Source organism: Odocoileus virginianus, chromosome 2, assembly GCF_023699985.2.
Source record: "Odocoileus virginianus isolate 20LAN1187 ecotype Illinois chromosome 2, Ovbor_1.2, whole genome shotgun sequence".
Lineage (NCBI taxonomy): Eukaryota > Metazoa > Chordata > Mammalia > Artiodactyla > Cervidae > Odocoileus > Odocoileus virginianus.
In genome coordinates this window covers 101,122,433-101,148,670 of record NC_069675.1, presented here as the reverse complement: position 1 = coordinate 101,148,670, position 26,238 = coordinate 101,122,433, and the positions used below count along the sequence as shown (strand labels likewise).

Genomic DNA, 26,238 nt, shown 5'->3' with positions numbered 1-26,238 from the left:
AGGGTCTTGAGAAGGGGAGGGCTGTTTGATTAAATTTCCTGAAAGAAAGGATGGGGAGGAGGAACAATATATGAAGTTAAAATGGCTTAAATTTTTCCAGAATCATCTTAAAAAACCCATCCTTAGGTCCAGAGCTCCCAGTGGGTCCCAGGCAAAGATGAATTTAAAAAAAGGACATTTTCTCTTACAAGATCATTAAAGAATCCAGAGACAAAGCCAATTACCTTCAGAGGAGATACCACAGTGATATCAAAGTCCAGAGACTGGAAAGCCATCAGAGGCTGATGTTACTAACGCAGACGCCTACACCCATAAACTCTGCCTTTCAGGAGTGAGGGTGGGGGCTTCCCTGGTGGTCCAGTGGTTAAGACTCCATGCCCCCAGCGCAGGGGGCTGGGGCCGATCCCTGGTTGGGGAACTAGATCTCGTAGCCACAGCTGAAAGATCCCATGTGCAGCAAAGTCACTATTTTTTAAAACCCAAAACTTAGTGGCTCATGTATGCACACTGGTGTCCAACTCTTTGGAACCCCATGGACTGTATGTAATAGTCTGCTAGGCTCCTCTGTCCATGGGATTCTCCAGGCAAGAGTATTGGAGTGGGTTGCCATTTCCCCCTCCAAGGGAACTTCCCAACCCAGGGATTGAACCCACGCCTCCTGCATTAGCAGGTGGGTTCTTTACCACAGAGCAAGCAACACATTTTTTGCCATTTCTGTGGGTTAGGAACCGCTGGCGTTGGCCTGGAATTGCACGAGGCTTCGGCGAGGCAGTCCTCGGGACTGCAGTCTTCCCGGATGCTGAGTGACGGGGTGGGGGGGGGGGGGGGGGGGCGGGACTCGCTCCCGAGATGGTGCATCCACACGCGTCAGGGGCCTCCTCCCTTTCTCGTCTGCTGTGACAGTAATTCTAATGAGGACGAGGGTGCTGACCTCAGGGAGTCAAGTAGAACCCAAATGTGGGGGGAGCCTAGGCATTCTCAAGTATAATTGTTTACAAGGCGGGAAAAGACACCAACTGTATTTACTTTATTAAGTCTGTAAGTTACAATAACTGGGAGAACCAGGTAAGATAATAGCTAATAGTATACCTTTCAAAAAAGAGGGACAGGAAAATGGAGGAGAAAAGGGAAAAGAAATTCAAATCTGGAAGAAAAAAATGTAAAAATCAGAAAACACATAAGATCAAAGAAATGCATTACTGTTCACAGTAATATGTGAATAGATTAACTCTGGTGAGTTATCAGGTTGGGTTTTTAGAAATTCAGATATAAGCTGTTTTAAGAGACACACCTGAAATATAATGATACCGAAACAACAAAAACAAAGAAAAACTCAAGCAGTTGTATTAATCTAAAACAAAATAGATTTTAAGGCAAGAGATGTTAATAACATTGAAGAGAGTAACAATCTCAAAAAGCTTAATTTACCAGGAAGATACAGCAACCCTAAAGTTGTACTCCCCCAACTAAAATATAACTCACAAAGACATGCAGACATTTCACTGAGGAGGACATAGCGTGGAAGCATGTGAAAAAATGTTCAACATTATTAGCCATTAGAAAAATGAAAATTAAAACTACAGTGAGAATGGGTACACCCCAATTAGAGTGGCTAATGCGAAAATCTGGAGAGACTGGACCACTCACACATTACTGGTAGGCATGTCCAATGATACAACCACCCTGGAAAATAATTTGGTCATTCCTTTCAAAGCTGAAATCACCACATGTGATGGCTAATTTCACGTGTCAGCTTGACTTGAGTATGATCCCCAGTCCTTTGGTTACAACACAGAGGTTGCTGTGAAGGTATGTTTTAGACGTGACTGACTTTTACATCAGTGAGCTCTGAGTTAACCAGACTATCCTCCGTAATGTGGGTGGGCTTCATCCAATCAGTCGAAGACCTTAAGAGAAAAGACTGCGATCCCCCAAAAGGAAGGAGGTCTGCTTGCAGGCCGCCTCTGCACTCAAGCCTGCTACATTACGTCTTCCTGGGTTCCAGCCTGCTGACGAGCTTTGCAGACTTCAGACTTGCTGGCTCCCACAACTGCGTGAGCTAGTTCTTTAAAATAAAAATCAGTTTCTCCCCCTCTCCCTTCCCAAATATATATTCCTATTGGCTCCCTTCCTTTCTCGGGGGCACCCTGACTAATACATCATATGCACAGTGATGGCATGCCTGGGCGTTTTTCCCAGAGGAACAAAGACTTGTTTTCACACAGGAACATGTACAAGATGATTCACAGCAGCTTCACTGGTCATCGCTCCCAGCTAGACACGGCTCAGATGTCCTTCCTTCTCCGGATGTCCGTTCAGACACTGGTCCATCCACACCACAGGATGCAAGTCAGCAACAAGAAGGAAGGGACTGCTGGTAATGCAGCAAAGTGGGTGAGCCTCAGGGAAGCGATGCCAGGTGGTGAGACCCAAACTCGAAAGGACACGTGACGCATGACCCATTCCTGTGCCAACGGGAATCGTGTCTGACTTTTTGCGACCCCATGGACGGTAGCATGCCAGGCCTCCCTGTCCCTCACTATCTCCTAGAGTTTGCCCAAGTTCATGTCCATTGAGTCTGTGATGCCATCCAACCATCTCATCCTCCGCTGCCCTCGTCTCTCTCCTTTTGCTATTGTACCATGTGTTTATATGTGTATATATACATATATATATATAATACATATATATATTATACATATATATTTACAGCAACACTTGTCAGAACTGTAAAGAAAAATTAGCAAACTCATCATCACAGTGAGAAGTTTTAGCATATCTCTTCATAATTGATAGGATATAGTAGATTTGGACGTTATTGGTAATGGTGATGTAGTGTACAAATCCAGACCAATGCACTCACTAATTGGAGAACATACATTCTTCTCCAGCACACGAGGAACATTTATATCTATGACACACACTGGGCCCAAAACCCAATCCAACAGATACCAGAAGACTGCTTGCAAGCAGACTAAATGATGTAACCACGATGCAGGTACCTTAGAAAAAAGCCCAGGGACTTCCCAATTCAGGGAAGACTCCATGCTCCCAATTCAGGAGGCCCAGGTTTAATCCCTGGTCAGGGAACTAGGTCCCGCGTGCTGCAACGTAGACCCAGTGCAGCCAAATAAATAATTTTTTTAAAAAGCCCAGACTTCTGGGTTTTAAGACACACACACGTCCTCAGAAAAACAAATCCAAAACAAAGCAAAAGCAAAAAGAAACAATCAAAAAAGGAAAAAAGAAAAAACATGAAAAAAGAAATTTAAAAAACACACCCATATCTAAGCAATTCATGTGTCAAATAAGAAATCACAATGAAACTGGGAAAAAAATTGTAAATGAAGACAAAAAGTGCATCAAAAGCAGAAACCAGAGGGAAATGTACAGAGACATTTAGACATTTACACTAGAAAAGAAGAAGCCTTGTAAAACATGAATTAAGCGCTGAACTTCAGATTCTGGAAGAAGAAGGAACCAATGCACAGAATATAGAAGAAATTGTAACACGTCAGTTAAAAACATTTTTGTTGAGTGTACATATGTGCCTGACAGGGCTTCCCAGGCGGCGCTCATGGTAAAGAACCCGCCGGCCAACGCAGAAGGCATAACACACACGGGGTTCGATCCCTGGGTGGGGAAGATGCTCTGGAGGAGGGCATGGCAACCCACCACAGTATTCTTGCCTGGAGAATCCCATGGGCAGAGCAGCCCATTAGCAGCGGGCTAATGGGGTCACAAAGAGTCGGACACGACTGAAGTGACTTAGCACATGGACCTGACATTTCTCTTGATGCTGGGTAACACCTGAAAGAGACACGAAAACTCCTGCTCACGTAAAGTCATATCTGAGTATAAACAATAAAGATAAGGCAGGAAATAGTGGAATAGAAAACAAGCATCCAAGGACCTCCCTGCAGTCTCGGGGTCAAGACCTGGTGCTTCCAGTGCAGGCAGTGCGGGTTGGATCCCTGGTTGGGGACCCATGCTCTTACGTGTGTGATATAAAACATCCACAAAGGGGCAAAAACTTGACTGAGAAAGCTCGCAAAGTGCAGTGCAGAAACATCTGCCTGGATTAGTGAAGAATAAAAGATATAAATTTTAAAAATGATGTTTGTTAGGAATGCCCTGCAATGCTGGGGATGCGGGTGTGATCCCTGGTCTGGGAACCAAGACCCCTCATGCCTCGGGCAACTAAGCCCACGGACTGCAGCTCCTGAAGCCCGCTCGCCTCAACCAGAGTCCATGAGCCACAGTGGGAGACCCCCTCATGACAGTGACGGTCCCACATGCTGCAACTGAGACCCGACGCAGCCGAATAAATAAATACACAAGTGTTTTTAAAAAAACCCCAAGAGTTGCAGAATACCAACCGAAACAGTGGCGCGCGCCCTTGAGGCCACCAGGTGGCGCTGCCATGCTGTAAACGGCGGTACTGGCGGGCGATGCCGAACGCACGCGGGCTCTGGTCCCCAGCGCCTAAGCTCTTCCCCAGGGAAAGGCCCGTGTGCAAGTGTGTGTAGCAGCAATCTTAGTGAAAACAGCCTGACGCCAGGACCACGAACACACTATGAAATGTGAGGTTTGTGACCCTCGTACCAGAAGACAGTGTTTCGCTTGTCAGCGTTACAAATCTCAAAAATCCAAAGGCAGAGGAAGAAGCAAACTCCAGAAGAGCATTCCAATACATTAAAAACACGGGAAAAACAGCATAACCGATTACTTAGAGACGCACCGAGGGGCGGAGAGCTATAAACAAAAGCAAGCGAGTCCGCAGCACAAAGGTCGGGCGGGTCGGGCTGGTCGGGCTCCGTGAGACGCCGGCCCCCAAACGGCGCTCCGCCTCCGGCCCGGGGCCGCACCTGCGCCGTGTCTGCGGCGCCTCGCGAGGCGCTCCTCCGCGACGGGCGGCGGCCCTCCCGCACGCCACACAGCCCGCTGCGCCTGCTCCTCAGAAGGTCCCGCACACGTCCTGCTGAGTGCCTTCTCGAGCACAGTGAGTGGCGACGCGTTTCAGCCACAGGAGGCGGTGACTCCCCACGAGGAGCCGGAGGCAGGGGCGGTGGCGGCCCTGACCGCCGGGACCCCTCCCCGGGAGGTCTGGGCCCTGCGAGGGCGGCGGGTTGCGGACCTTCCCCCAGGCCCTCTCCCGGCACCTCTCTGCAGCCGCATTCCTCTGCCTGGGGCCAGGGCCAAGCATGTGCAGAACATCTGGAGCCCCACCTCTGCCGAGGTTCCCGGGGGAGGGCGGAGCCGCCTTCCGCCCGGCGGGCCCCTGCTAGGGTCTCCCTGTTGCCTGCCCCCAGCCCGCCCTCCGGAGTCCAGTGGTCGTGGTCAAATGAAGTCTCTGGGCCAAAAGGTGGTCCTGCCCCGGCCGCTGTGGGGAGAACACCCTCCCGTCTCGCCGTGGCCGTTTCATGCCCCCACTTCCTCCCATCAGCTCTTCCCCAGGCTGGTCTGGGCCCCTGGCATGAGCGCGGGGGCCAGGCCTGCGTCCCCGCGGCCCCCTCCCCTCGGGCCTCGAGGGCTGGGGGCGCTCAGGGCCGGCCGGCCGGCACACCAGCGTCTGCCAGGCTCCCTCTGGGCTGCCTTTGTCTCCTCCTTCTCAGCCTAAACGGCCGGCCTCTCCCTCCTCCGAACCTTCCGGGGTGGAAGAAAGGGCCTGGGGTGGGAGGGCTGGTGGGGGAGCTGGCGGGAAACCAGGGCATGGAGCCCTGAGTTGGCCGCACCCAGTGACTCTCCGCTGGGCCCCAGCCAGGAGGGTTTGGGGAGGCCAAGCGAGGTCCTGGGGCTCCCACCCTTCCCGCCGGGTCCTGAGCTGGGAACAAGGCTCCATTGCTGGGCCCGAGACACCAGACCCTCAGCCTGGGCAGCCGGCCCGGCAATCCCGATTGTCCCCTCCGGTTCCAGCCGGCCGCGCCACTGCCCAGACCCTGTGCCCATCAAAGGCTCTCCTTCTGGGCCCCCTGCCCCCTCCACTGTTGCTGGCACTCCTGGGTGGCCTTGCCACATAGCTCCCTGCCGTGGGAATCCCCATTTTGCACAAAGTGGGGGTGGCCCTTGGCCCGGGTAAGGGGTGATGCTTGGCCAGGGTGGCACGCAGGGTGGCATAGGGACTCAGAGCATAGCAACCAGACATGTGGTGGGGCTTCGGCCAGTCAAGCACTTGCCCACCCCAGTGTGCCCACCGGCCAGCCTGCAGCCCGTCTCCCCCCTGCCCCACGGCCGACAGGATGAGGCCTCCTGTGCAGAGGCCCCTCCTCCCCGGTCCAGGCTTCTGGGCCCCTGGGCGAGGGCCCTGCGCTGGGCAGGAGTGGTGGCGGGGCCCCAGGCCCCTGCACAGGGCTCCCTGTCTCCAGGCTCCGTGGGACTAAGGGCTCCCCGCTCTGCTCTCTGCTTGCACCCTCACCCGTCTCCTTGGAACCGTGTGAAATGTGTCTGGCTTCCCCCTGCTTGGCCCCCAGCTCTCAGCTCTCAGCACCTCCAGGGCAGGCAGGCCCAGCCTGGGTCAGCACAGCGCCTTGGGGCTTGACTGGCACGGTGCCCTGCCATGAGCCCAGGACTGAGTGGGAACCGCAGGCAGATCGGCCCTCCCCTGCAGGGACCCAGCCAGGAGCCCACGTGGTTCCTGTAGCTGGGGTAGTGCCTCCTTCCTTCAGGATCAGGCCAGGGGAGAGCCGGCTCTCCAGGAGAACGACCCTCCAAACAAGCGCGCCCAGGAGGCCCCCAAGCCAAGGCCTCAGAGGGCAGGGTGTTCTCCGGGTCCTGCGGGAGTGCCCAGCGGCCCAGCGTGGCTGGCAGGCTGTTAGAGGTTGGGGTGGGGATCCGATCAGGAGGGATTGCTCTGGGGCAGAGCAGACAGGAAGGGGAAAGGGGGCAGCGAGCCGGGCGCCTGTGCGGCGCGGGTGACTCAACAACCGAGACTCTCACCTGCGCTCGGGGCGGGCTGGAGGTGGGCGGGCCATCCCGCCGTGGGCGTGGCCTCCGCGGACCGGTCCCCGCCCCGGGTGCCAACCCCGCGGTCCCCCGAGCTCGCTCGGCCTCCCGGCTGCCAGCCGCCGCGTCGTGCACGCCGGGCCCGCCTGCGCACCCATGGCCGGGAAGGCGCTGTCGCTGCTGCCGCCGCTGCTGCTGGCCGCCGTCGGCCTCGCCGGCCTCCTGCTGCTGTGCGTCCCCACCCGCGATATCCGGGAGCCGCCCGCCCTCAAGGTGCACGCTCGAGCTCCCGGGCAGCCCAGCGCAGTCCGCGGGGACTTGGACCGAGCTGGGCCGGGCTGCGCCCGCGTGGCAGCCGGGACTCCGCGCGCTCTGCAGCCGGCCCGGCGGGGTGGGGTCCGGGCCCCTCATCCGCGCTCCGGCCCCGGCCCAGGGCGCTGCAGCGGCGCTTCCCGGGGACGCGGTGCGGGAGGCCGAAGTGCCGGGATCTCTGCTCGCTGCGCCCGCCGCGGAGCCGTCTGGGAGCAGCAGACGGAGAGTCTCTCCGCACCCCCAGGGCGCCCAGGCCGTGGCCAGACCTGCGTCCCCAGCACACTCGGCCTCCCTCAGGGTTTGGCCCAGATGGGGTGCGACAGGCGCTGGGCCCAGCGACCCCTCCCCAGCCTCGCCGCTGGCTCTCACGGTGCGGGGGCAGCCCTGGCCGATCCTAAAAAAAAGTTGGAACGGACTGGGCCTGATTCCCCCACCCGCCCCCGCCAGACTCGACCTCCGGAAGCCTGGGCTCCCTTAACCCTCTACTGCACTGAGGGCCAGTCTGGTGCCTGAGTGGAGGCGGGTACTCGGAGACCCAGGCGCTGGGGATGCAGATGCAGGGTGAATGCTCTCTTGCCAGGGGAGACTCCCGGCTGGGGTGGGGTGGGGCGAGGCCGGACCCTTGGCTGGCTCTGCTCCTGGAGTTCCAGGGACTCCAGCAGGCTCCCCAGCAGGCTCCCCTTGCTGGAATGCAGGCCCCTGGGGCAGGTGCAGGAAAGCAGCTCTGGCAAGCTGGGTGCTGTCATCTTCCGACCCTCAGGAAAGACCCCTGCGCTCCCCTGACCCTGCCCTTGAGGCCCAGGGATGGGGCCTCTGCTCATTGGCCAGTGATCAGCCTTGGTCCTGGCTTCCCTGGGGCCTCCATTTCACTTCCTCGGATGCGATGCGGCAGAGATCAGAGAGGCCGGACGGAGGGCGGGAAGGAAGGAAGGGCCAGTCTGAGGGGCTCTTACTGCAGCCTGAGGACCTCAGGCCCCCGGCCAGGGCTCCCAGGGTAGCCCCCGACCCCTGACTCTGACTGCGCCTCCTGCAGTCAGCGGGGGCACGGCCAATGGCCCTCCACCCCCATCTCTGCCCACCAAGCCGTGTCCCGGCAGTTGTCCCAGCCTTCTCGGAGCCTCAGAACTTCATTCTGAAGCTTCCAGTCTGGACACAGGGTTGGGCAAGGTGGGCCAGATAGCTGAGAGAGCCACAGAGCATGGCTTCACGCCCTGCCCCACTCCTAAGGCTGACCCCCACCCCACCCGCAGTATGGCATCGTCCTGGACGCGGGCTCTTCCCACACGTCCATGTTTATCTACAAGTGGCCGGCGGACAAAGAGAACGACACAGGGATCGTGGGCCAGCACAGCTCCTGTGACGTGCGAGGTAAGAGTCCCCTGGGCGCTGGACACCCCCGACCTGCATACCCGCTCCCTGTGGGGCCTCGGGAGCCCGCCCCGCTCTCAGCTTCTGCAGACTCGAGCCGTCAGACCCCTCTGCGTGGTGCCAGGGGGCCACTCCAGGCAGGAGCTGCAGGAGCCCCCCAAGGGAGGCTGCATCCCTGGGCCGCGGAATGGCTGTGGACAGGTCCCAGAAAAGAAGCCCCAGGGAACATCTGGAAGGTTTGGGCTTTGCCTGGCCCGAGATTGGCTCCACACCCCAGGTAGAGCGGGAGGAGCTGGTGGGCACACCCAGGCAGGCCCCTGGGGAGGCCGGGCCGGGCGGACAACACCCGGGGCTTTGTCCGAGCACCTGTGTGCGCACCCACTGCTGTGGGTGTGGCAGCTCGGAGACCACGGGTGGCCCACAGGCAGCCCTTTTATCTCTGAGCTGGGCGTCTCTGAGAATTGAAGTTGGGAAATTTGGTCTAAGCTGCCACCTGGCTTGGGAGCACAAGCCCCCCCAGTCCTGCTGGCCTGTGGACCACCTAGAGGCTGCCCGCCAGGCCCATCCTGCTGCCTCCCTCCAGGTGGGGGCATCTCTAGCTATGCTGACAACCCTTCTGGGGCCGGGCAGAGCCTTGTGGAATGCCTGAACCAGGCACTTCGGGACGTGCCCAAGGAGAGACACGTGGGCACGCCGCTCTACCTAGGAGCCACAGCGGGCATGCGCCTGCTCAAGTGAGTGTCCTGCCCTGGCTGCTGACCTCCTGGCCCTGGGGACCACGGCAGCCTGAGCCCAGGGTGGGCCCTGCACACCGCCAGCAGCAGCCCTGGACTGGGGCCCCTCAGCTGGCTGGGCAGACACTGAGCACCCCAGCAGTAGGGTCACGGCCACCTGGGGAGGACTCTGAAGTCCTCCCTGTGTCACAGCCTGACCAGTCCAGAGGCTTCAGCCAACGTGCTCGCTGCCGTGACGCAGACGCTGACCCAGTACCCCTTTGACTTCCGCGGTGCCCGCATCCTCTCAGGCCAGGATGAGGGTGTGTTTGGCTGGGTGACCACCAACTACTTGCTGGAAAACTTCATCAAGGTGGGCCCAGTGGCCAGCCCGATGAGCCGGGGGTGTGGGCACCACCCGCTGGCTGACCCCAATCTCTACTTCCCACAGTACGGCTGGGTGGGCCGGTGGTTCCGGCCAAGGAAGGGGACGCTGGGGGCCATGGACCTGGGGGGCGCCTCCACACAGATCACCTTCGAGACGGCCAGCCCCGCGGAGGATCCGGCCAACGAGGTTCAGCTCCGGCTCTACGGCCAGCGCTACCGAGTGTACACGCACAGCTTCCTCTGCTACGGCCGTGACCAGGTCCTGAGGACGCTGCTAGCCAGTGCAGTCCAGGTACCCTCTACTGAGTCCTCCTGGAAGTAGGGCTCGGGGAAAGTGGGGGTCAAGGGCCCAGAGCAGAGCCTGAAGTGTGGCCAGAGCGGGGCTTCTCCAGGAACCCAGGTCATGCTTGGATCAGCTGGAAGGGCAGGTGGGCGAGAATACAGCATGAGCAAAGACCCAGAGGCTGGGGGTGGGCCTGGTGAGTAAGGAGGGCTGGGGCCAGCTCTCAGAGGACCTGCCTGGCCAAGCGCTTTGGTTTTTGTCCGGCAAGCAAGGGGGAGCCATGGATAGCTCATGTGTTGAGAAGAAACGCTGTCCTTTGGGGTCCTAGGGCGGGCGTGGCTGGTAACGCTCCGAGCGGAACTGATGCACGCCCTCGTCGTTCCCCAGACCCGTGGGCCCCACCCCTGCTGGCCGCAGGGCTATTCCGCCCACGTGATGCTCCAGGACGTCTATGAGTCGCCCTGCACCGCCGCCCAGCGGCCCCAGGCCTTCAACAGGAGCGCCAGGGTCAGCCTGGCGGGCAGCAGCAACCCTGCCCTGTGCCGCGGCCTCGTCTCCCAGCTCTTTAACTCCTCCTCCTGCCGCTTCTCCAGATGCTCCTTCAACGGCGTCTTCCAGCCCCCTGTGGCTGGGAAGTTTATCGTGAGTCCAGAGGAGGACAGGAAGCGTTGGGGGGGGGGGGGAGGCGTGCCCTGAGGTGCCTGGGGTCTGGCCACAGTGTGACTGTCCCCGCGTTTCAGGCCTTCTCTGCTTTCTTCTACACGGTGGACTTCCTGAGAACGGTGATGGGGCTGCCCGTAGCAACTCTGCAGCAACTAGAGGCGGCTGTGGTCACCATCTGTAGCCAGACATGGAGTGAGGTGAGGCCTTCCCCCCCACTCCACCAGGGCTGTGCAGGGTGGGGCTGGGGTTTCTGCCAGCCAGCATCAGGCCTCCCGGTCTTTCTTTTGCTCTGTGAGTAGAAGGGTGTGGGGACACAGTGCCAATCAGACTTGAAAAGTGGCCAGGCTACAGCCGGGAACCCAGCAGTCAGATGAGATGGGATTACAGAAGCCTCTCTGAGGCCTGACTCCAGATCCAGGATCTGGAGGGTGGAGGGGACAGCCAGTGCAAAGGCCCTGGGGCAGCAGGGAGTGTGGAGTGGACAGGGCAGGGAAGAGTGTGGCTGGGAGAGCGTCGGGGAGAACAGACAACCCGGGGAGAAGTAGAAGGACCCGAGGAGACTCAGCAGGTAGAACAGGCACGACTTGGGGGAGTCAGGAGTGGAAAACAGCTGTGCCGGTCCCACGTGAAGTAAGACGGAGGGGTTTGGGCCCGCGGGGGAGGAGGTGATTCCAGAGAAACACTCGCGTGTCTGTAGGGCTCGTCCTGTCCTCCCTGTGTCTAGTCCCAGGCAGACTCGGGCAGGTGGGGAAGTGGGCCCAGAAGGCAAGCCCAGTGCCCAGGGCCGAGCCGGGAGCTTCTGCTCCCCTGACCTCTCCACGCCCGCTGCAGGCCCTGCTCCCAGGGGCCATGCCGCTGTCCCCTGGCCTCAGCCTCACAGGCACGGCGCCATCCAGAGGTCAGGCTGCTCCTCCCCGGGGGGAGCCCCTCCTGCTTCTTTCTGGGACCTGCAGCACCGTCTCCAGCCCCACACTGCCCTTCTGTGTCTGCTGGGGCAGAGACCTCCGGGTGGTCGCTGGCCCTAGAGTCTTCCACTTGCATCCCAGCTGCAGGCTCGGGCGCCAGACGACCGGGCCCGCCTGCCCGACTACTGTGCCGGGGCCATGTTTGTGCAGCAGCTGCTGAGCCGCGGATATGGCTTCGACGAGCGCTCCTTCGGAGACGTGACCTTCCAGAAAAAGGTGGGAACCCACGAGCGGAGGGGCGGGGCTGCCCTGGCTGTGCAGAAGCTCAGGCCGTACCTGTGGCCCGCAGGCTGGGGACACTGCGGTCGGCTGGGCACTTGGCTACATGCTGAACCTGACCAACCTGATTCCCGCTGACCCGCCTGGGCTGCGCAAAGGCACAGACTTCAGCTCCTGGGTCGCCCTCCTCCTGCTCTTCGCCGCCATGCTCCTGGCCGCGTTTGCCCTCCTGCTGCACCAGGCGCGCGCCACCAAGTCGGCGGGCACCATCTAGGGGCCCCCAGCACCAAGCCCCCCATCTCTACATCCCCTCATCCCTCACCCCACCCCGCCACCAACATCTCTGTCCCTAATGCAGCCCAGAATCAAGACAGTGCCGACACCGATATCTGGTCAGGATGGGCAAAGGGAATGGAACCCAGCCCCACCCCCCCAACTCCAGCCTTGGTCTCACCTTGAGGCCTCCTGCTCCCCCTCTTACTGAGGTTGGGGGTCCTCAGGCTGTGAGAGCAGAGTCTGGTCCCCGGGAGTGGAGTTCTGAGGACCCCTCCCACCCCAGGATTGGGTATTAGGGGGACGGTCAGGGTCACAGCCCAGGGCCTACTTGTACACATTTTTTAATATTGAATAAAAGGATTTTTGCAGAGCAGTGGAGAGAATGTCCAAGGGGCGGAGCCTCTCTGCTGCCTCTCTCCCTCCACCACCCCAGCTGTGTTGGCCGCACAGGTCCCCCCACCCCCCCCCCCCCCCCCCCCCCCCGTCCCTGGGGAGGACCCTGGATCTTCCTACTTCCTTCCTCTCTGGGTTCAGGCTGGGGGAGTGCTGACTCTGGTCCCTTGCTGCACCACCGTGGCCTAGAGTAGCTGTCAGATGGTGGCTCTAATACAGAGTCCCTGAGACTCCTGCCAGACTGGAGCCTGCACCCTGGTCTCAGGTTGGCCGGGGTGGGGTGGGGGGGGGGGTGGCAGACGAGGGAGTGATGGGGCCAAGCGATTGCCTAAGTTGCAGGCAGTGCTCAAGGAGGCTTCCCGGGTGGCTCAGTGGTAAAGAATCTGCCTGCAATGCAGGAGACGTGGGTTCAATCCCTTGGCTGGGAAGATCTGGAGGAGGAAATGGCAACCCACTCCAGTAATCGTGCCCAGGGAAAATCCCATGAACATGACTGAACACGCAGGCCTCACAGGCTGTGCTCAAGACACTGAGGGAGGTGGGGGGACGGAGGGGGCAAACCCTCCACAGGAGCGGGTGGTGTGGGGGGAGCCAGGGCCAGGAGGGACGCAGGGCTCCATTGCTCAGGAGGATGAGCCTTGCAGAGAGCCTGGCTCTGGTCAAGCCGCATAATCGCACATACTTCGCTGCCTCGGGCAGCCCCTCCCCAGGCCCTGTCTCCTGCGAGTGGCAGGCAGGCGTGGTCTTGCCTGCATCTCTCCGCCCCCCTCCCCCCCACTTTCTGGGAAGTGAGCTCTACACTATTTCTGTCTGATCAGTGCCTCATAAGGGACGGGGGTGGTCCTTGCTCTGCTCACACACACACACAACACCCGCACACCCCACATACACGTCTGCCAGATTCTGAGTATTTCACAAACCTGAGGGCCGCCAGCCCCATCTTCGGAGTTTTGAGACTCAAAGAGCCGAGAGGAGCACCGCGCGGGGGCGGGGGGCCGCCCTGATCTCTCAGGGACGGGAGCCTGGGAGGTTTCCAGGTGGGACGCGGAGGCTGCGCTCCTAGGAGGCAGTAGGTGGGGTTAGGGGGTGCACCCCAGTGCTTGCCGTCGTGGGGCACCCCGGAGCTAACAGGCTGTCACCTGGGCACCGTGGACAGCTCCCAGCTGGCTGTCAGCAGCCGTTCCAGGTCACTCTTGCCCCCTGGTGGCCTCACCGGGAGAGGCCGCCCCACTGCAGTCCTAGTGGCCGCCGGCACCGCGCTAGCCCTGTGCGCCTGTGTGTGCCTTGGCCGCGCGTCTGAATGCCCGGTCGGCCTCCGGGTACACCTGCGCGTCCCCCTGCGCCTGCCCAGCTGTGTGCGCCTGGTGTCCCTCCAGACCCAGGCGGATCCTCCGCCCCAGGAGGGTGGGGGGCGGTGGGTGGGAGTTATCAGCCCGAGAGGGACAGGCTGGGGAAGCGCATCCCGGGGGACCCAGCCCCAGCCAGTGCGCCGCCTGGAGAAGGTCTGGTTTGCAGAGGCCGCAGAGGCGGAGGCGCCCGGAGGGCTGGCCGGGGGCCGAGGAGGGGCTCGGAATCGGAGGGGGGCGCAGCCTGACGGCGGTCCCGCCTCCGCAGGTGGGGCGCGCAGGCGCACTCCGACTCGGCGCCCTCGCCGCCCCCGCCCGGATCCTCTGCCGCAGCGTCAGCTCCGCCGCCGCCGCCGCCTGTTTTCCTCGGCGTCCGCCTCCGGCCTCCGCCCCCTCCTCGCCGCCGCCTACCCCGGCGCCCCGACCCCGCGCCCGGCCCTGGGACGCGCGGTGCCATGCTGCCCCGGCCGCGGCGCTGAAGGATGGCGACGCCTGTGCCCCCGCCCTCCCCGCGGCACCTGCGGCTGCTGCGGCTGCTGCTGTCCGGCCTCGTCCTCGGCGCGGCCTTGCGCGGTGCGGCCGCCGGCCGCTCCGGTGAGCGACGCCCTGGGCAGCCGGCTGCGGGGCGCCCCGGGGTCGGGGGTCGCCGGGTGGGGCTTCGGCCGCGCGGCGCCACGCTCACCCTCCCCGCCGCCACCGCCGCCGCCCTGGTCTGGGCCCGCAGGCCTCGCAGGCCCCGCCGGCCCAGCCCGCGAGCCGCCGCGCCGGCCTCGCCTGGCCCTGCTCGGGTAAACAGTCCCCGGCGGGAAGGGCGCGGCGCCGGACCGCCGAGGGACTCCTCTGGACGGGGATTCTCCGGGCTCCTTGGCGGCGAACCTGAAGTCCATCCGCTTCTTGTCTTTGTCTGGGTTCGTGAGCCGGTGGGTCGGTGTCGCAGGCGGGCTGTCTCGGAGCGGGCCGCGGCCTGGAGCCGGTCCCACGGGCGTCTCTCTGTGCGCGCGTCTCCGGTGCCTGCTGGCCTTCCTGCCGGTGGCCGTCCTGGAGCAGGAGCCGCAGCGCTGGTCTGTCCCTGCCGCTCGGGTGGTGGACACGCACCTTGCTTTGCTGCTGTGGCCGCGTCTGAAGTTTCGCTCGTCCCAGGCCTTGGGGCTTGCTCTGGCCTCACTGGGGGCGGGAGGAACTCACAGCCTCTGCCCTGCAGGGCCCCTGCATTCCGTCTTCTGTGCCTGGCGGTGGGCGCACCCCCCAGGGCAGATTCAGGCAGAGAGGGATAAGCCCAGGTCCTGGGAGACCCTGCCAGCTTCCCAGATGGCACTGAGGCTCCAGAGTTCTGCAGGAACCCAGAATCCCGATCGCACCCTCCCAGGAGGCAGGACTGGGGGGCTCTGTACCCAGGCCCCATTTCTCCTAGCAGCTCCATGGGAGAGGTGCTGCCTTTAGCCCATATCACAGATGAGAAAACTGAGGCACAGAGAGGTGAAGTGACCAGTATGTGATGCGGCTGGGATGCTAACCTGGGCGGTGTGGTCTGCATGTGTGGCATCAAGAGGCCAGAGCAGGGCAGGCTTCTTCCTGGGCACAGCACCACTGGACAGGGGCCTGGCCTGACCAGAGGCGCGCCCAAGGAGGCCTGAGGGCCAGGAGTGGTGGAGGCTGCCTGCTGGCAGCCTGGCTCCAGGCTGTGCAGCATGGGGCCCCCGAGGAGACGGGGAGGCCGGGTGCTGCCCCAGCAGCTCATCAGCCCTGTGCTCGCCCAGATGCAGGGCAGCGTGCCAGCCACTCTCCAGGTGCCGTTGTTCCTGGGGCCTCATCCCACACTCTAAGAGCGGGGGCCTTCCCAGGATCAGCAGCCAGTGCCGGTGGCTTCCTGTGGCGGGGGGGCGGGGAGTGAAGGGAGACCCCTGGAGCCCAGAACCGAGAGCCAGCTCTGGACTGCAGGCCCCTAGCCCGGGTCAGTGTACCCCGGGTTCTCAGCACCAGGGGCTGGGACTGCCTGGCTCCCCGGGGACCCAGCTGGTGGGTGGGGTCTAGACAGACCTGCTGGCGCAGGCTTAATGTTTAACCAGCCCCAGCCCTGCGTCCAGCGCACTGATACTGGCGCTGCCGACCCAGGTTGTGCAGGAGGAGGGATCCCTGGGAGGGGAGCCCCAGCCCACTTGCCCACCTGCTGTAGAAGCTGCTGGAACTTCCTCCAAGAAATACCTACAGCCAAGGGGCTGTATCAGATTACCGAGGGAACCAAGTCAGGCTAGCTGAAGTCTGGAGGACAGGCTGGCATGTCACCCTCCTGCAGGGGGCGCTGGGCAGAGGGAACCAGTCCTGGTCCTCCAAGATACCCCCACCTCCCCAGGCATGATTGACTGTCCTCTTGGGTCTCCCTGTGGCTCCCCAGGCTCTGCTGTCTAGTGACTGGGGCCAGTGTCCAGGCCTGAGACTTTCCCCGGTGTGGAGATGCCTCACCTTCTGCATCCAGAGAGGAGACTGAGACTGAGAGGGCCACCACCCTCCACTCCGCAGCGTCAGGCTGGGAGCTACGGCTGTGTGTACAGGGCACACGTCTGGGCCCCGAATTAGAAGCATCCTCCAAGCCGTAGTCCAGGCTCCCCAGCCCCTGGCAGCGCTGGCTGCAGGCCTGCCCTGGCCTGGTCTCTGTTTGTGAAGCCAGTGAGGCCGGCAGACTCCACCCCAGGCTTCCCCCGCCCAGCAGCCCCTCTCTGTGTCGGGACGAGCCAGAAGGTAGATGTGGTGGGAGCGACTGGATCTGGGCCGTCTCCCAGCCAGGCTTTCTAGGGCTGTAGGATGTCGTGATGGGGTTTGAGTGGCAGCTCTGAGGGGATGAGAGACAGACCAGGGCCCCACCGTCTGGGACTCCCTGGCTGGGTGAGAGGCTTGCTCTGGGTCAGCTTGAGGCCAGAAGCAGGGCTTGGAGGGCTGCACGGCCCAGGAGAGCTCTGTGCTCTCAGGAGGAGAAGGAACATTTCCGTGCAGAAAACTGGCCTGAGCCTGGGCAGTGGCCTCTGGGGAGTGGGTGGGGCGAGGGAGTTCCGATAAGTGTCAGTACTGTTTGTCTTCCTGGTTCTGATCCCTGACGCGGGGGAGGCAGGGCCTGCCCAGAACAATGGCCGGAGCCCGGCTTGGCCAGCTCTGGAGTGGGGGCGGGGCGGCCAAGACGGCACCACTTCTGGGCAGGGGCTGAGTCAAGCCCGCCAAGACCCTTTTCTTCCTCTGCTTCCTTTCCAGATGCAGCTGCCTGTCCTGGGAGCCTGGACTGTGCCCTGAAGAGGCGGGCACGGTGCCCCCCGGGTGCACATGTCTGTGGGCCCTGCCTCCAGCCCTTCCAGGAGGATCGGCAGGGGCTCTGTGTGCCCAGGATGCGCCAGCCTCTGGGTACGGGCTCCTCCCCCCCACCTGGTACATTTGCCCCCTTCCTCAGCGCTCGAGTGTCGTGCACCTTATGGGATGCCAGGACTTGCCAATCTCCTTCCAAGTGGCCTGGTGACCCTTTCTGAATGGCACCAGTGCGGAGTTGGGCAGTGGGCTGGGGCCTGGGGCAGTCACCCTTCCCAGGGCCACAGGTACCCAGCATGAAGTGCCAGGGTGATCCCGGGAGAGACAAGGTCAGCGTTCCCCAGGCCTGAGTCTCCGCAGAGTCAGGCACCCAGCTCTCCACCCCGCTGAACTGCCTCTGCCCTTTGCCCAGCATCCCTTCTCTCTCCATCACTCCTGTCTGCTTGAATGCCCTGGTGCTGCCCTGACCCAGTGTCTGTTGGGATGGTGCCAGCCAGAGTGACTTCAGGTGTGATGGGGCATTACAGAGGGTATTGTGGGGGCTGAAGAGTTGGACAGGGTGGGAGGGGCTTCCCGGAGGAGCACATTCCTAGCCACAGGTATATGGTTTCTGAAGGCACATGATCTGCTCTGCGGATGCTGAGCGCCAGTGTCTCCTGGGAGTCTCTGTCTGGGACGGGGAGGCCCATCCACAGTCCCGCCCCGGCAGCTGCCCTCCCTTCCTCCTGATGACCAGGCAGAGGTGGGGGTTAGGACAGGGCTTCTCCGCATCCCTTGGGAAGTCTTGCCCCCTTGGCCGAGGAGGCCCACGTGGCCCGGTGATGCACTGTCCCTGCTTTGTGGGTAGTGGGTGGCGAGAGGGCCGGCACCCCTGCCCTGACCTCCTGGCCTTGGCGTGTTCCCCTGGCACTTGCCCCCTGCCTACTTTCCTGAGAACTGCAGCACACACAGTTCCTACAGTTGTCACCATGGCAACTAGGATGGTCAGGGCCGGCGGGCTGGCACCTGGTCCTCTGGCTCCTGGGGCCTAGGAGGAGCCTTGTGGGGAGGAGACCCAGGCCTGGAGACTGGCTAGCGGATGGGCCTTCCCGCTCTCTCTGGGAAGGCCACCTGTAGCTGGTCTTGCCAGGAAGGGCTCAGGGCCTCTCCAGCTGATGGCCCCTAACCCTCGCCAGGGGAGGGCTTGCCGCGGCCCAGACTGGAGGAGGAGATCGACTTCCTGGCCCAGGAGCTAGCCCGGCAGGAGGCGGGGCGCCCCGGGCTCAAGGCCCCACCCCAGCTTGCGGGACCACAGCGGCCCCCGGAGGCGGGTGAGACCCTTAGCCGTGCACCTGTCCGGTTCCCCACACCCTGGGCCCCAGCCCGTCTCGCTGCGCTGACTTGCCGTCTCTCTTCAGCTGCCACCCTGGGGCTCTCGGAGCGAGGCCGGGGACCCGACCTGGGCCTACCCTCCCCGCGGGGAGCCCCGGCGCCCACACCCCGCCCCTCCCTGGGCCCCGCTGTGTCGTCCGGGCCTGTGCACGTGTCCCCCCTGGAGCCGCGGGGCGGGCGCGGTGACAGCCTCACACTTGGTAGGTGCGGCCGGGCGGGGAGGCGGGGTCCTGCCGCGAAGGCTGCCCTCATCACGCCCCCTCCCTGCAGTGCTGATCCTGGCCTGCTCCGTGGCCGGCGCGGCCGCGCTGTCGGTGGCGGCTCTCTTCTGGTGGCGGTGAGCACGGGGCGGGGTGGGGCCGGGTGGGTGGGAGGGGATGTCTAAAGGGGAGGGGCGGGGCTAAAGGGGTGGGTTGTGTGACGGGCGGGGCTGGTGGGCGGGGCTGGGGAGGGGGATGACCCCGAGGGTCTCTTTGCTTCCCGCAGGCTGCAGCGAGACATCCGCCTGACCCAGAAGGCCGACTACGCGGCCCCACAGGCGCCCAGCTCCCCAGCTCCGCCGGGGATCTCGGTGCGTGGCCCCGCCCCGCCCCGCCCCTTCCCTTCGGTCCTGGGCCTGACCCTCCCCCCTCCCCCCTTCCACAGCCCGGGGATCAGCGCCTGGCACACAGTGCCGAGATGTACCACTACCAACACCAGAGGCAGCAGATGCGATGCCTGGAGCGGTAAGAAGCCCCGCCCAGCGCGGCCCACCCACCCACTCCGGGGCCTGCTGCCTCCTCCTCAGCCCTGCCCACCTCCACCCCAGCCTGCCGGCCTGCCGCCGCCCCTGCCCTCTGCCCTGGGCCACTGGCACCTGCAGGGTGAAGGGGCAGCCAGCGATCCTGCCCCCCACCCAGGCATAAAGAGCCACCCAAGGAGTTGGACTCCGTCTCCTCCGACGAGGAGAACGAGGACGGCGACTTCACGGTGTACGAGTGCCCAGGCCTGGCCCCAGTGAGTGCAGGGCTGGGGGGTGGGGGGCACGGGCGGGGGGAGGGGTGCAGGGGGAGGCGGACGGGGGTCCCTCCCCTGCTCTGGGCCCACCTAATGCCAGCGTTCACAGACGGGAGAGATGGAGGTTCGAAACCCATTGTTCGACCATGCCTCGCTGTCCGCGCCCCCGCTGCAGTGACCCGAAGGCTGACGCCCACCCTCTCGCTCACCCTCTCGAGGACGTGATGCCCACTGGTGGGGAGGAGCAGGGCACCCGGCCTTTCCCATTAAAGAGAGGGTGTCCTGACGCGCGCCTGCTCGTGGCTGGGGCCCCAGCGGCTAGGAACTCCTCGCGGGGCAGACTCCTGCCTGCCTGTGCCCCCTTGTTGCACCTGTCCCCTCAAGTGTGGAAACCCCCGATCGAGGGGGGGAGGAGAACCCGAGACCAGGCATGGGTGGTAATGCTGGAGACAAGCCAATTAAAGTACATTTCAAATCTTTGGCTGAGTGTGCTAGAGACTGGCCTCGCCCCCAACAGGTGGCCATGGTGGATGGACCCTGGAGTGGGTCCTTGGGCCTTCTGCTGCACCCCCAGCCTGGGAAGACCCTGTCCCTGCCCTCTGGGGAAGAGGGCTGGGGATGGGAGAGTGTGGGTGCATGGCCAGGCCAGTCGAGTTGGTGCTCTTCCCTCAAACACCCCATCTTGTGCATGATGAGAAGGGCTGGGAGTGGGCACTGAGGCCTCCGCTCCCGCCCGGCGTCCACCTGGGCCGGGAGGGCTGGGCTGCGCAGCCTGTCTGTGGGCTTACTGCGGGACCACGGGGACCCCTGCAGCATGTGTAGGGGACATGCCAGGCGGAGGAACCTAGACACAGGCGGTGGACCAGGGTGGGCAGCGGAGGCGACAGGTGGTGGGGTCCCCGAATGTCAGGAGGCACCTCTCAGCTGACCCCAACCCCCCGCCAAGGAGCAGGAAAGCCAGTGGAGGGGGAGGTGACCTTCAGCTGAAGCCCCAGAGTGGGCTCCAAGTTTTGTGCTCAGAAGTGACGATGAGACTGGGCTGGAAGGAGGGGCTTCTGGGGCCCAGGGCGCAGTGGGGGCCTGGTGCAGACAGGGTGGGGGTCAGGCCCGTCTGCCCCACCAAGCCTGGGGAGGAAGGGTGGGTGGGGCTCAGAAGCCCCTCAGGGCGGGGTCCCGAGGTTGCTGACCTCTGGCTCCTGGTGGGGCAGCCCTGCAGGGGGTGGACACGGCCCGCTGGGGGCGGCCTGGTCGCTCTGGTGGGGCTGGGCAGCGGAAGCCGGGTTGGCCGTCCTCAGAGCTGGTGGCTCTGCTGAAGCAGTGTGTCTCTGGGGCTATGGCCTCGGGCGGGCCCCCAGCGGGAAGCCACGGTGTCCCTCTGGTGCGCTGATCTGGGAGATGGAAGGGGGTGGGGACAGGGAGCTGGGAACGAGCGCAGGGTGGCATGTGGGCAGCGCGTTGAGGACCCCTGTTACTTAGTCCATGTCATGAGGGGGAATGGCCACAAAGAAAACAGGGGGACAGAGAGGTCAAGGCCTCCCTTAAGGGTAAAGGCCAGTCCCCGGCTGAACCCTGCAGACCCGGGACCGAAGGTTGCCCTGGAGCCCTGGGCTCTGTCCCTGGAGTCCTGGCACTTGCCCCTGCGGCCTTGTGCTGCTCTGACCTGGGTAGAGGACGGCCACCCACGTGCCCTGGCGGACCACCGGCTCCTTCCAGACAGCAGCGCCTAGGCGGGGCGGAGGGAACACCCAGCCGCAGCCAGAGGGCTGCCTCAGGGCCGGAGGGCCAGAGCACACCTCTCTGCCCGCAGGGCTGGCCCAGCCCGGCCAAGTGGGGCCACGGGCCCAGCGCGCCCCCTGGTGGCGGAGCTCGGCCGCGGGCTCCTGCAGGAGGGGGCGAGGGCAGCAGGGGGCGCGTTTCTCCAGGGAGAGCGTGAGGCCGGGGCTTTCGGGAGCCCCTTGGGGAAGAGGGGTGCACAGAGGCTGGCAGTTGGCCAAGGGGGCCCCAGGTCGGGTGCGCTGTGGGGGCGGCAGTCACAGCAAGCGGCTGCCTTCAGCCTCACCGCGGACCACCTGAGGCTGCCAGCCCCTCCAGCCCTCCTGCCCTTCCCACCTGGCCAGGGGTCCTGGCCGCATCCTGTCCAGGGGGAGCTCCAGGGCCTGCCGGGCCCCCCGCAGGGCCCTGCCCCACAGCCTGCCCCGGCTCAGCCCCGGGTGCCGCTGAGGCGGCAGAGGTGTGCGTGCGGCACTGGGGCTCCAGACCCGCCCACCCCACGGGCTGGCAGGGGGCTTGGTTCCAGCAGCAGCTGCAGGAGTTTGGCTGCTCTGCTTGAGCTCACCGGGGCCAGTGGCGGGAGCGAGCAGTGGGCTCTGTGGGGCCGAGAGCCCGGTGAGTGGGCTGAGGGGCCCGCTCCCAGCCCCCGCTCCCTCATCCCTGACCAGCGGCCAGCCCTGGTTTCACCGCAGAGGCCTCTGGAAGGGGGATCCTCTTCCCTTGGGCCCTGGAGACCAGTTAGGGACCCTCCAGGCGGGCCCCCCCGGGAGGCTGGCCCTGGAGCAGCTGGGCTGCGGGGGTGACCGCGTGTTCCGGGTGCTCATGGGCGGCTGCGCCGGAGGTGAGTGCCCGCCGGCGCCCCATTGACCCTGGGGCCTGGCATCGAGCTGGCAAGAGGCCCCACTTTCCCTTTGACTCAGGCTTGCCCATCTCTTTCTTTTTTCCGCTGAGAATCTCTCATTCTGACCCATTTCTGGGCCAAACCCTGAGCCCCATTTCCCAGCAAGCATGTTCTCATGAATGGGGCCCTGGCTGCTCCCTGAGCGGGTAGGTGTGCAAGGGGCCCCGGGGGGCACCCCAGGCAAGGGTGGGGGCGGCTCTTGCGAGCCCACCCAGGAAGGGAGCGGGCAACGGGTGTGGCTGCGGCGCTGGCAGAGCCCCCGCCACCTGGCAGTGCAAACAGGAAGGGCAGAGGCCCTGGCACCAGGAGCCAGGTCGCCAGCGGTCTGTGGGGGGCGGCTCCTTCCTGCCCTCCCCCATTGCCCTCTGGGCGCCTGCCACAGGCAGAGGGGTGGGGTCCTTGGGGGCGCCCCTGCCAGGGAAGAGACACCGGGTGGGACCCAGGTCCAGGGCCACCGTGGTCATCTCCCTGAGCGCTGGGTGCTGGAAGGGCAGGTGCCAGCCGCCCTCCGCTCTGGCCGGGGCCCGATGCTGCATCCACCCCACCGGCCACCAGATGGTTTCCGACAGTTCCCATGGCCCTCCTCCCGCGTCCCCCGCCCCCCAACGTTGCACAAGAGCCTCACCACTACCGCTCAAAGCCTCTGCTGGGGGTGAGGTGCCTCAGAGGGGCCAGAGTGCCCCCCTTCTCCCGGACCGGCCTCTCTCCCCCATGGGTGTGCTGACGGCTCCTCAGTTCCCGTCCTGGATACAGTCTGGTTCTTACTGGGAGACGGGAGCTGGGACAGGCCGGTAGTGCCAGGAGCCCGAGCGGACAGGGTGAAGGGCAGCCCCCAGGACGGCACGGGTGGCAGGCCTGCTGAAGGTTCCAGGCCGGCGTTCCTTTCATGACACCCAACCTGCAGCCTCCAAGAACTGGACCGGCCTGAGGCCCTTAGGACGCTAGCACCAGGGCTGGGCCTTGCCGGCCACATCCGGCTGGGGTGAAGGAAGCTGGTGACCGAGAGCTGAGTGGGCCGGAGCCAGGGCAAAAGGGGAAGGAACTGGACCTCCATGCCTGGGCCCCAGGGTTGGCGGACGGCGGGGTGGGGAGAGGGCCTCTGGACTGCAGCCTTCCTTTTCCTGTCGCAGGTGCCCACGTCAGGGACACAGCGACTCCTTCCCTTTCCAGCCTGGAAAACCCCCTCCGTACTCCCCCGCTCGGGGCTGTGGAGCCTGGAGGAAGAGACCCGGAGCCCCCAAGGGCAGCGTCCCAGCCCAGGTTCCCGCGTCTCTTCCGGGCCTGGCCAGACCCAAGGCCACCCAGGCCGGGGCTCCTGCAGACTGGCGCCCTTGGTGGGGAAGGAAGGCGTGGCAGCCCCACAGCCCACCAGGAGCCAGGCCCAGCCTGGCGCTGTCCATCGAGGGCGAGCGCTGGGGCCCTTTGTGGGCCCTGCGACGGAGCCCCTCCCGGGGAATTTGGGTTCCGGGACAAAGGTGTCCTCGAGGCAGTAGGGGTGGGTGGCGTGGAGAGACCCAGCTAGAAGCGACGCATGGGAGAAACCTCATCCTCCCGAGGGGAGCTGAGCACAGCGCGTCTGCAGCCAGAGGGTCTGGGGGCCCACCGCGGAGCCGAGGGGGGGAGCGGGGGAAGTGGGTGATGACACGGCGCCCGAGGAGGCGGCGGCCCCAAGGAAGCACGCCTGCTCTCTGCGGCACCCCTGGCAGGGCAGCAGGCGGCCACTGGGTCCTCGACGTCAGGGTCGCCCTTTCCAGGTGGGGGCCACCTCCACTCGCGATGGCCTCCCCCTCCCTGAGGCCAGGTGGGCCCTCTCCTCCCCCCGGGCCTGCCGGCAGGTCATCTCCAGGCCTTCCCAGAGGCCGGCAGGGGTGGGGGACACGGCTCTGAACCCTGGCTGGATGCCCTTCCGGGGGCCGCTGCCCCCCACCAGCCAGGGGCCTCGCGGGGGAGGCGGGGTTAGGATGCTGGCGGTGTCAAAGGTCACCGGGGGCGGGGGCGGGACAGGAGCGGGAAGATACTCTGGCGGCCTTCCTCCTGAGCAGATGAAAGGAGAGCATTTCCAGGCGGTACCCAGTGCAGAGGAGCAGCTGTGGTTTCAGGGCGTTCCTGCCGAGTGGCGGCTGTGATTTGAGGAGCCGTGAATGCAGAATGCTGGTGAGTCTCTGGCCTTGGGGGAGGCCTGGGCTGGGAGCCCGGGGCCCGTGGCGAGCTGGAGGACACAGCCTCTCTTCCCGTGTCCCCTGCAGGCCTCAGCCCCGCTCCGAGCCTCCGGGCTCTGGGGGGCCTGGCCGTGGCGGCCCTCCTCTCGGCTGTCTGGCTCTGGTGGAGGCTCGGGGCGGCCCCCGGGGGAGCCCCGGCCCCACAGCCCACGATCACCATCCTCGTCTGGCACTGGCCGTTTGCCAGCCAGCCCCCAGAGCTGCCCGGGGACACCTGCGCCAGGTACGGGGTGGCCCGCTGCCACCTGACCGCCAACCGCAGCCTGCTGGCCGGCGCCGATGCCGTGGTCTTCCACCACCGAGAGCTGCAGACCCAGCGGGCCCGCCTGCCCCTGGCCGAGCGGCCGCAGGGCCAGCCCTGGGTGTGGGCCTCCATGGAGTCGCCCAGCCACACCCGCGGCCTCGGCCGCCTCCGAGGGGTCTTCAACTGGGTGCTGAGCTACCGGCGTGACTCGGACATCTTCGTGCCCTACGGCCGCCTGGAGCCCCGAGAGGGGCCCCCGCCTCCGCTGCCAGCCAAGCGTGGAGTGGCCGCCTGGGTGGTCAGCAACTTCCAGAAGCGGCAGCGGCGTGTGCAGCTGTACCGGCAGCTGGCGCCCCACCTGCGGGTGGATGTGTTCGGCCGGGCGGTCGGGCAGCCCCTGTGCGCCGACTGCCTGCTGCGCGCCGTGGCCCGCTACCGCTTCTACCTGTCCTTCGAGAACTCTGAGCACCGGGACTACATCACCGAGAAGTTCTGGCGCAACGCGCTGTTGGCCGGCACCGTGCCCGTGGTGCTGGGCCCCCCGAGGGCCGCCTACGAGGCCGTCGCCCCGCCCGACGCCTTCGTGCACGTGGACGACTTCGGCTCGGCCCGCGAGCTGGCCGCCTTCTCGCTGGCATGAATGAGAGCTGCTATCGGCGCTACTTCGCGTGGCGAGACCGGTTCCGTGTGCGGCTGTTCAGCGACTGGCGAGAACGCTTCTGTGCCATCTGCACCCGCTTCCCCCAGCTGCCTCGCGGCCAGGTCTACCAGGACCTTGAGGGCTGGTTCCAGGCCTGAGCTCCGCCTGCGGAGGGGGGCAGGGAAGGGTGGCTGGGGAGCTAGACATGTGGGTAGAGGGCTGAATGTTGAAATCAAACCAGCGGCATCTGACCCGACCCCCGTAGGCAACCGCTGGCCGGATGTGGAGGCTGGGGTGGGGGGCCGGGTAGCAGGGCCCGGCTGGGCAGCCTGCCTGGAGGAGGAGGCTGCTGGGCCTTGGAGTCACTCTTTGGAGGCAGAGGCGAGAGCAGGGAGGGAGGAATGGGTGTGGGGTGCTGAGGTCCATCAGGTGGACGGCCACACAGGCCCTCCGTCCCCACCTTGATCATGTCTCGGGCAGGTTAGGGCTGCCCTCAGATGGGCAGGGGCTGAGAGAGGCTGGAGGCAGGGCCTTCAGGGCCGCCGACACGCCCCCTGAGATCTGTGGGGACAAAAACCGGGCCCTCGGCCCATAGCTGGGGTCCCTTTGTCCCGGATGAGCAGTCTGGAGCCCGGCATGCAGACCCTGTGGCCTAGACCCCAGACAGCCAAGCAGCCTGCCGTCCCCTGGGGAGGGAACACCGACCAATAAAGACACAAGCAGAGCACGCGTGGAATCTGCCTGCCTTGCGCCCCGGCCGGATCCTGCCCCCTGCCCCCAGGCTCGTCCTGAAAGCCTCTGCAGCAGAGAGCCCGCCCTGACGCCCCCCCCCCCCACCCCGAAAGGCCCGGGGCGGGGAGCAGAGGCCCAGCTCAGAAACGTGGGCACCCCGGGACTTCATTCTCAGGCTGCGCGCATCCAGGCTTTGAGGAGGCCCGGTTA

General features: G+C 64.1%; 3 protein-coding genes across 6 annotated transcripts; all 3 read left to right on the top strand.

Annotated features, from left to right (window-relative positions):
- The first annotated feature begins 6,642 nt into the window (after positions 1-6,642).
- ENTPD2 (ectonucleoside triphosphate diphosphohydrolase 2) lies at positions 6,643-12,501 on the top strand. Of its 3 annotated transcripts, none has more exons than XM_070456249.1 (10): positions 6,643-6,817; positions 8,505-8,622; positions 8,747-8,899; positions 9,206-9,356; positions 9,549-9,708; positions 9,787-10,014; positions 10,393-10,647; positions 10,746-10,865; positions 11,715-11,849; positions 11,923-12,501. In XM_070456249.1, exons 2-10 carry the CDS (start codon positions 8,544-8,546, stop codon positions 12,124-12,126), a joined length of 1,485 nt encoding a protein of 494 aa, XP_070312350.1. In that variant the 5' UTR covers positions 6,643-6,817; positions 8,505-8,543; the 3' UTR covers positions 12,127-12,501. The 3 variants fall into 3 exon arrangements, with proteins under 3 accessions (XP_070312350.1, XP_070312333.1, XP_020744137.2); XM_070456232.1 differs by lacking the exon at positions 6,643-6,817 and adding an exon at positions 6,831-7,215; XM_020888478.2 differs by lacking the exons at positions 6,643-6,817; positions 8,747-8,899 and adding an exon at positions 6,834-7,215.
- Positions 12,502-14,254: 1,753 nt separating this feature from the next.
- NPDC1 (neural proliferation, differentiation and control 1) lies at positions 14,255-20,229 on the top strand. 2 transcript variants are annotated; one of them, XM_070456263.1, is made up of 9 exons: positions 14,255-14,461; positions 17,108-17,254; positions 18,331-18,465; positions 18,553-18,726; positions 18,797-18,863; positions 19,013-19,097; positions 19,172-19,251; positions 19,426-19,522; positions 19,632-19,808. In XM_070456263.1, exons 1-9 carry the CDS (start codon positions 14,350-14,352, stop codon positions 19,698-19,700), a joined length of 966 nt encoding a protein of 321 aa, XP_070312364.1. In that variant the 5' UTR covers positions 14,255-14,349; the 3' UTR covers positions 19,701-19,808. The 2 variants fall into 2 exon arrangements, with proteins under 2 accessions (XP_070312364.1, XP_070312362.1); XM_070456261.1 differs by lacking the exon at positions 19,013-19,097 and having other exon boundaries at positions 19,632-20,229.
- Positions 20,230-22,351: 2,122 nt separating this feature from the next.
- On the top strand, positions 22,352-26,023 carry FUT7 (fucosyltransferase 7). Its single transcript, XM_070456206.1, is given in 3 exon segments — positions 22,352-24,347; positions 24,440-25,282; positions 25,285-26,023. Coding segments are annotated over 3 exon segments (1,026 nt in total). The 5' UTR covers positions 22,352-24,334; the 3' UTR covers positions 25,455-26,023.
- The last annotated feature ends 215 nt before the right edge of the window (positions 26,024-26,238 follow it).

Excerpts from the sequence above, each read along its gene's own strand:
- ENTPD2 (XM_070456232.1), top strand. The coding sequence starts at position 7,099 with ATGGCCGGGAAGGCGCTGTCGCTGCTGCCGCCGCTGCTGCTGGCCGCC. Across the intron at positions 8,900-9,205 it reads AGATTGGCTCCACACCCCAG|GTGGGGGCATCTCTAGCTAT; the intron begins GTAGAGCGGGAG and ends GCCTCCCTCCAG. Across the intron at positions 10,648-10,745 it reads CTGTGGCTGGGAAGTTTATC|GCCTTCTCTGCTTTCTTCTA; the intron begins GTGAGTCCAGAG and ends CCCGCGTTTCAG.
- NPDC1 (XM_070456261.1), top strand. The coding sequence starts at position 14,350 with ATGGCGACGCCTGTGCCCCCGCCCTCCCCGCGGCACCTGCGGCTGCTG. Across the intron at positions 18,727-18,796 it reads CGGTGACAGCCTCACACTTG|TGCTGATCCTGGCCTGCTCC; the intron begins GTAGGTGCGGCC and ends CCCTCCCTGCAG. Across the intron at positions 19,252-19,425 it reads CAGATGCGATGCCTGGAGCG|GCATAAAGAGCCACCCAAGG; the intron begins GTAAGAAGCCCC and ends CCCCCCACCCAG.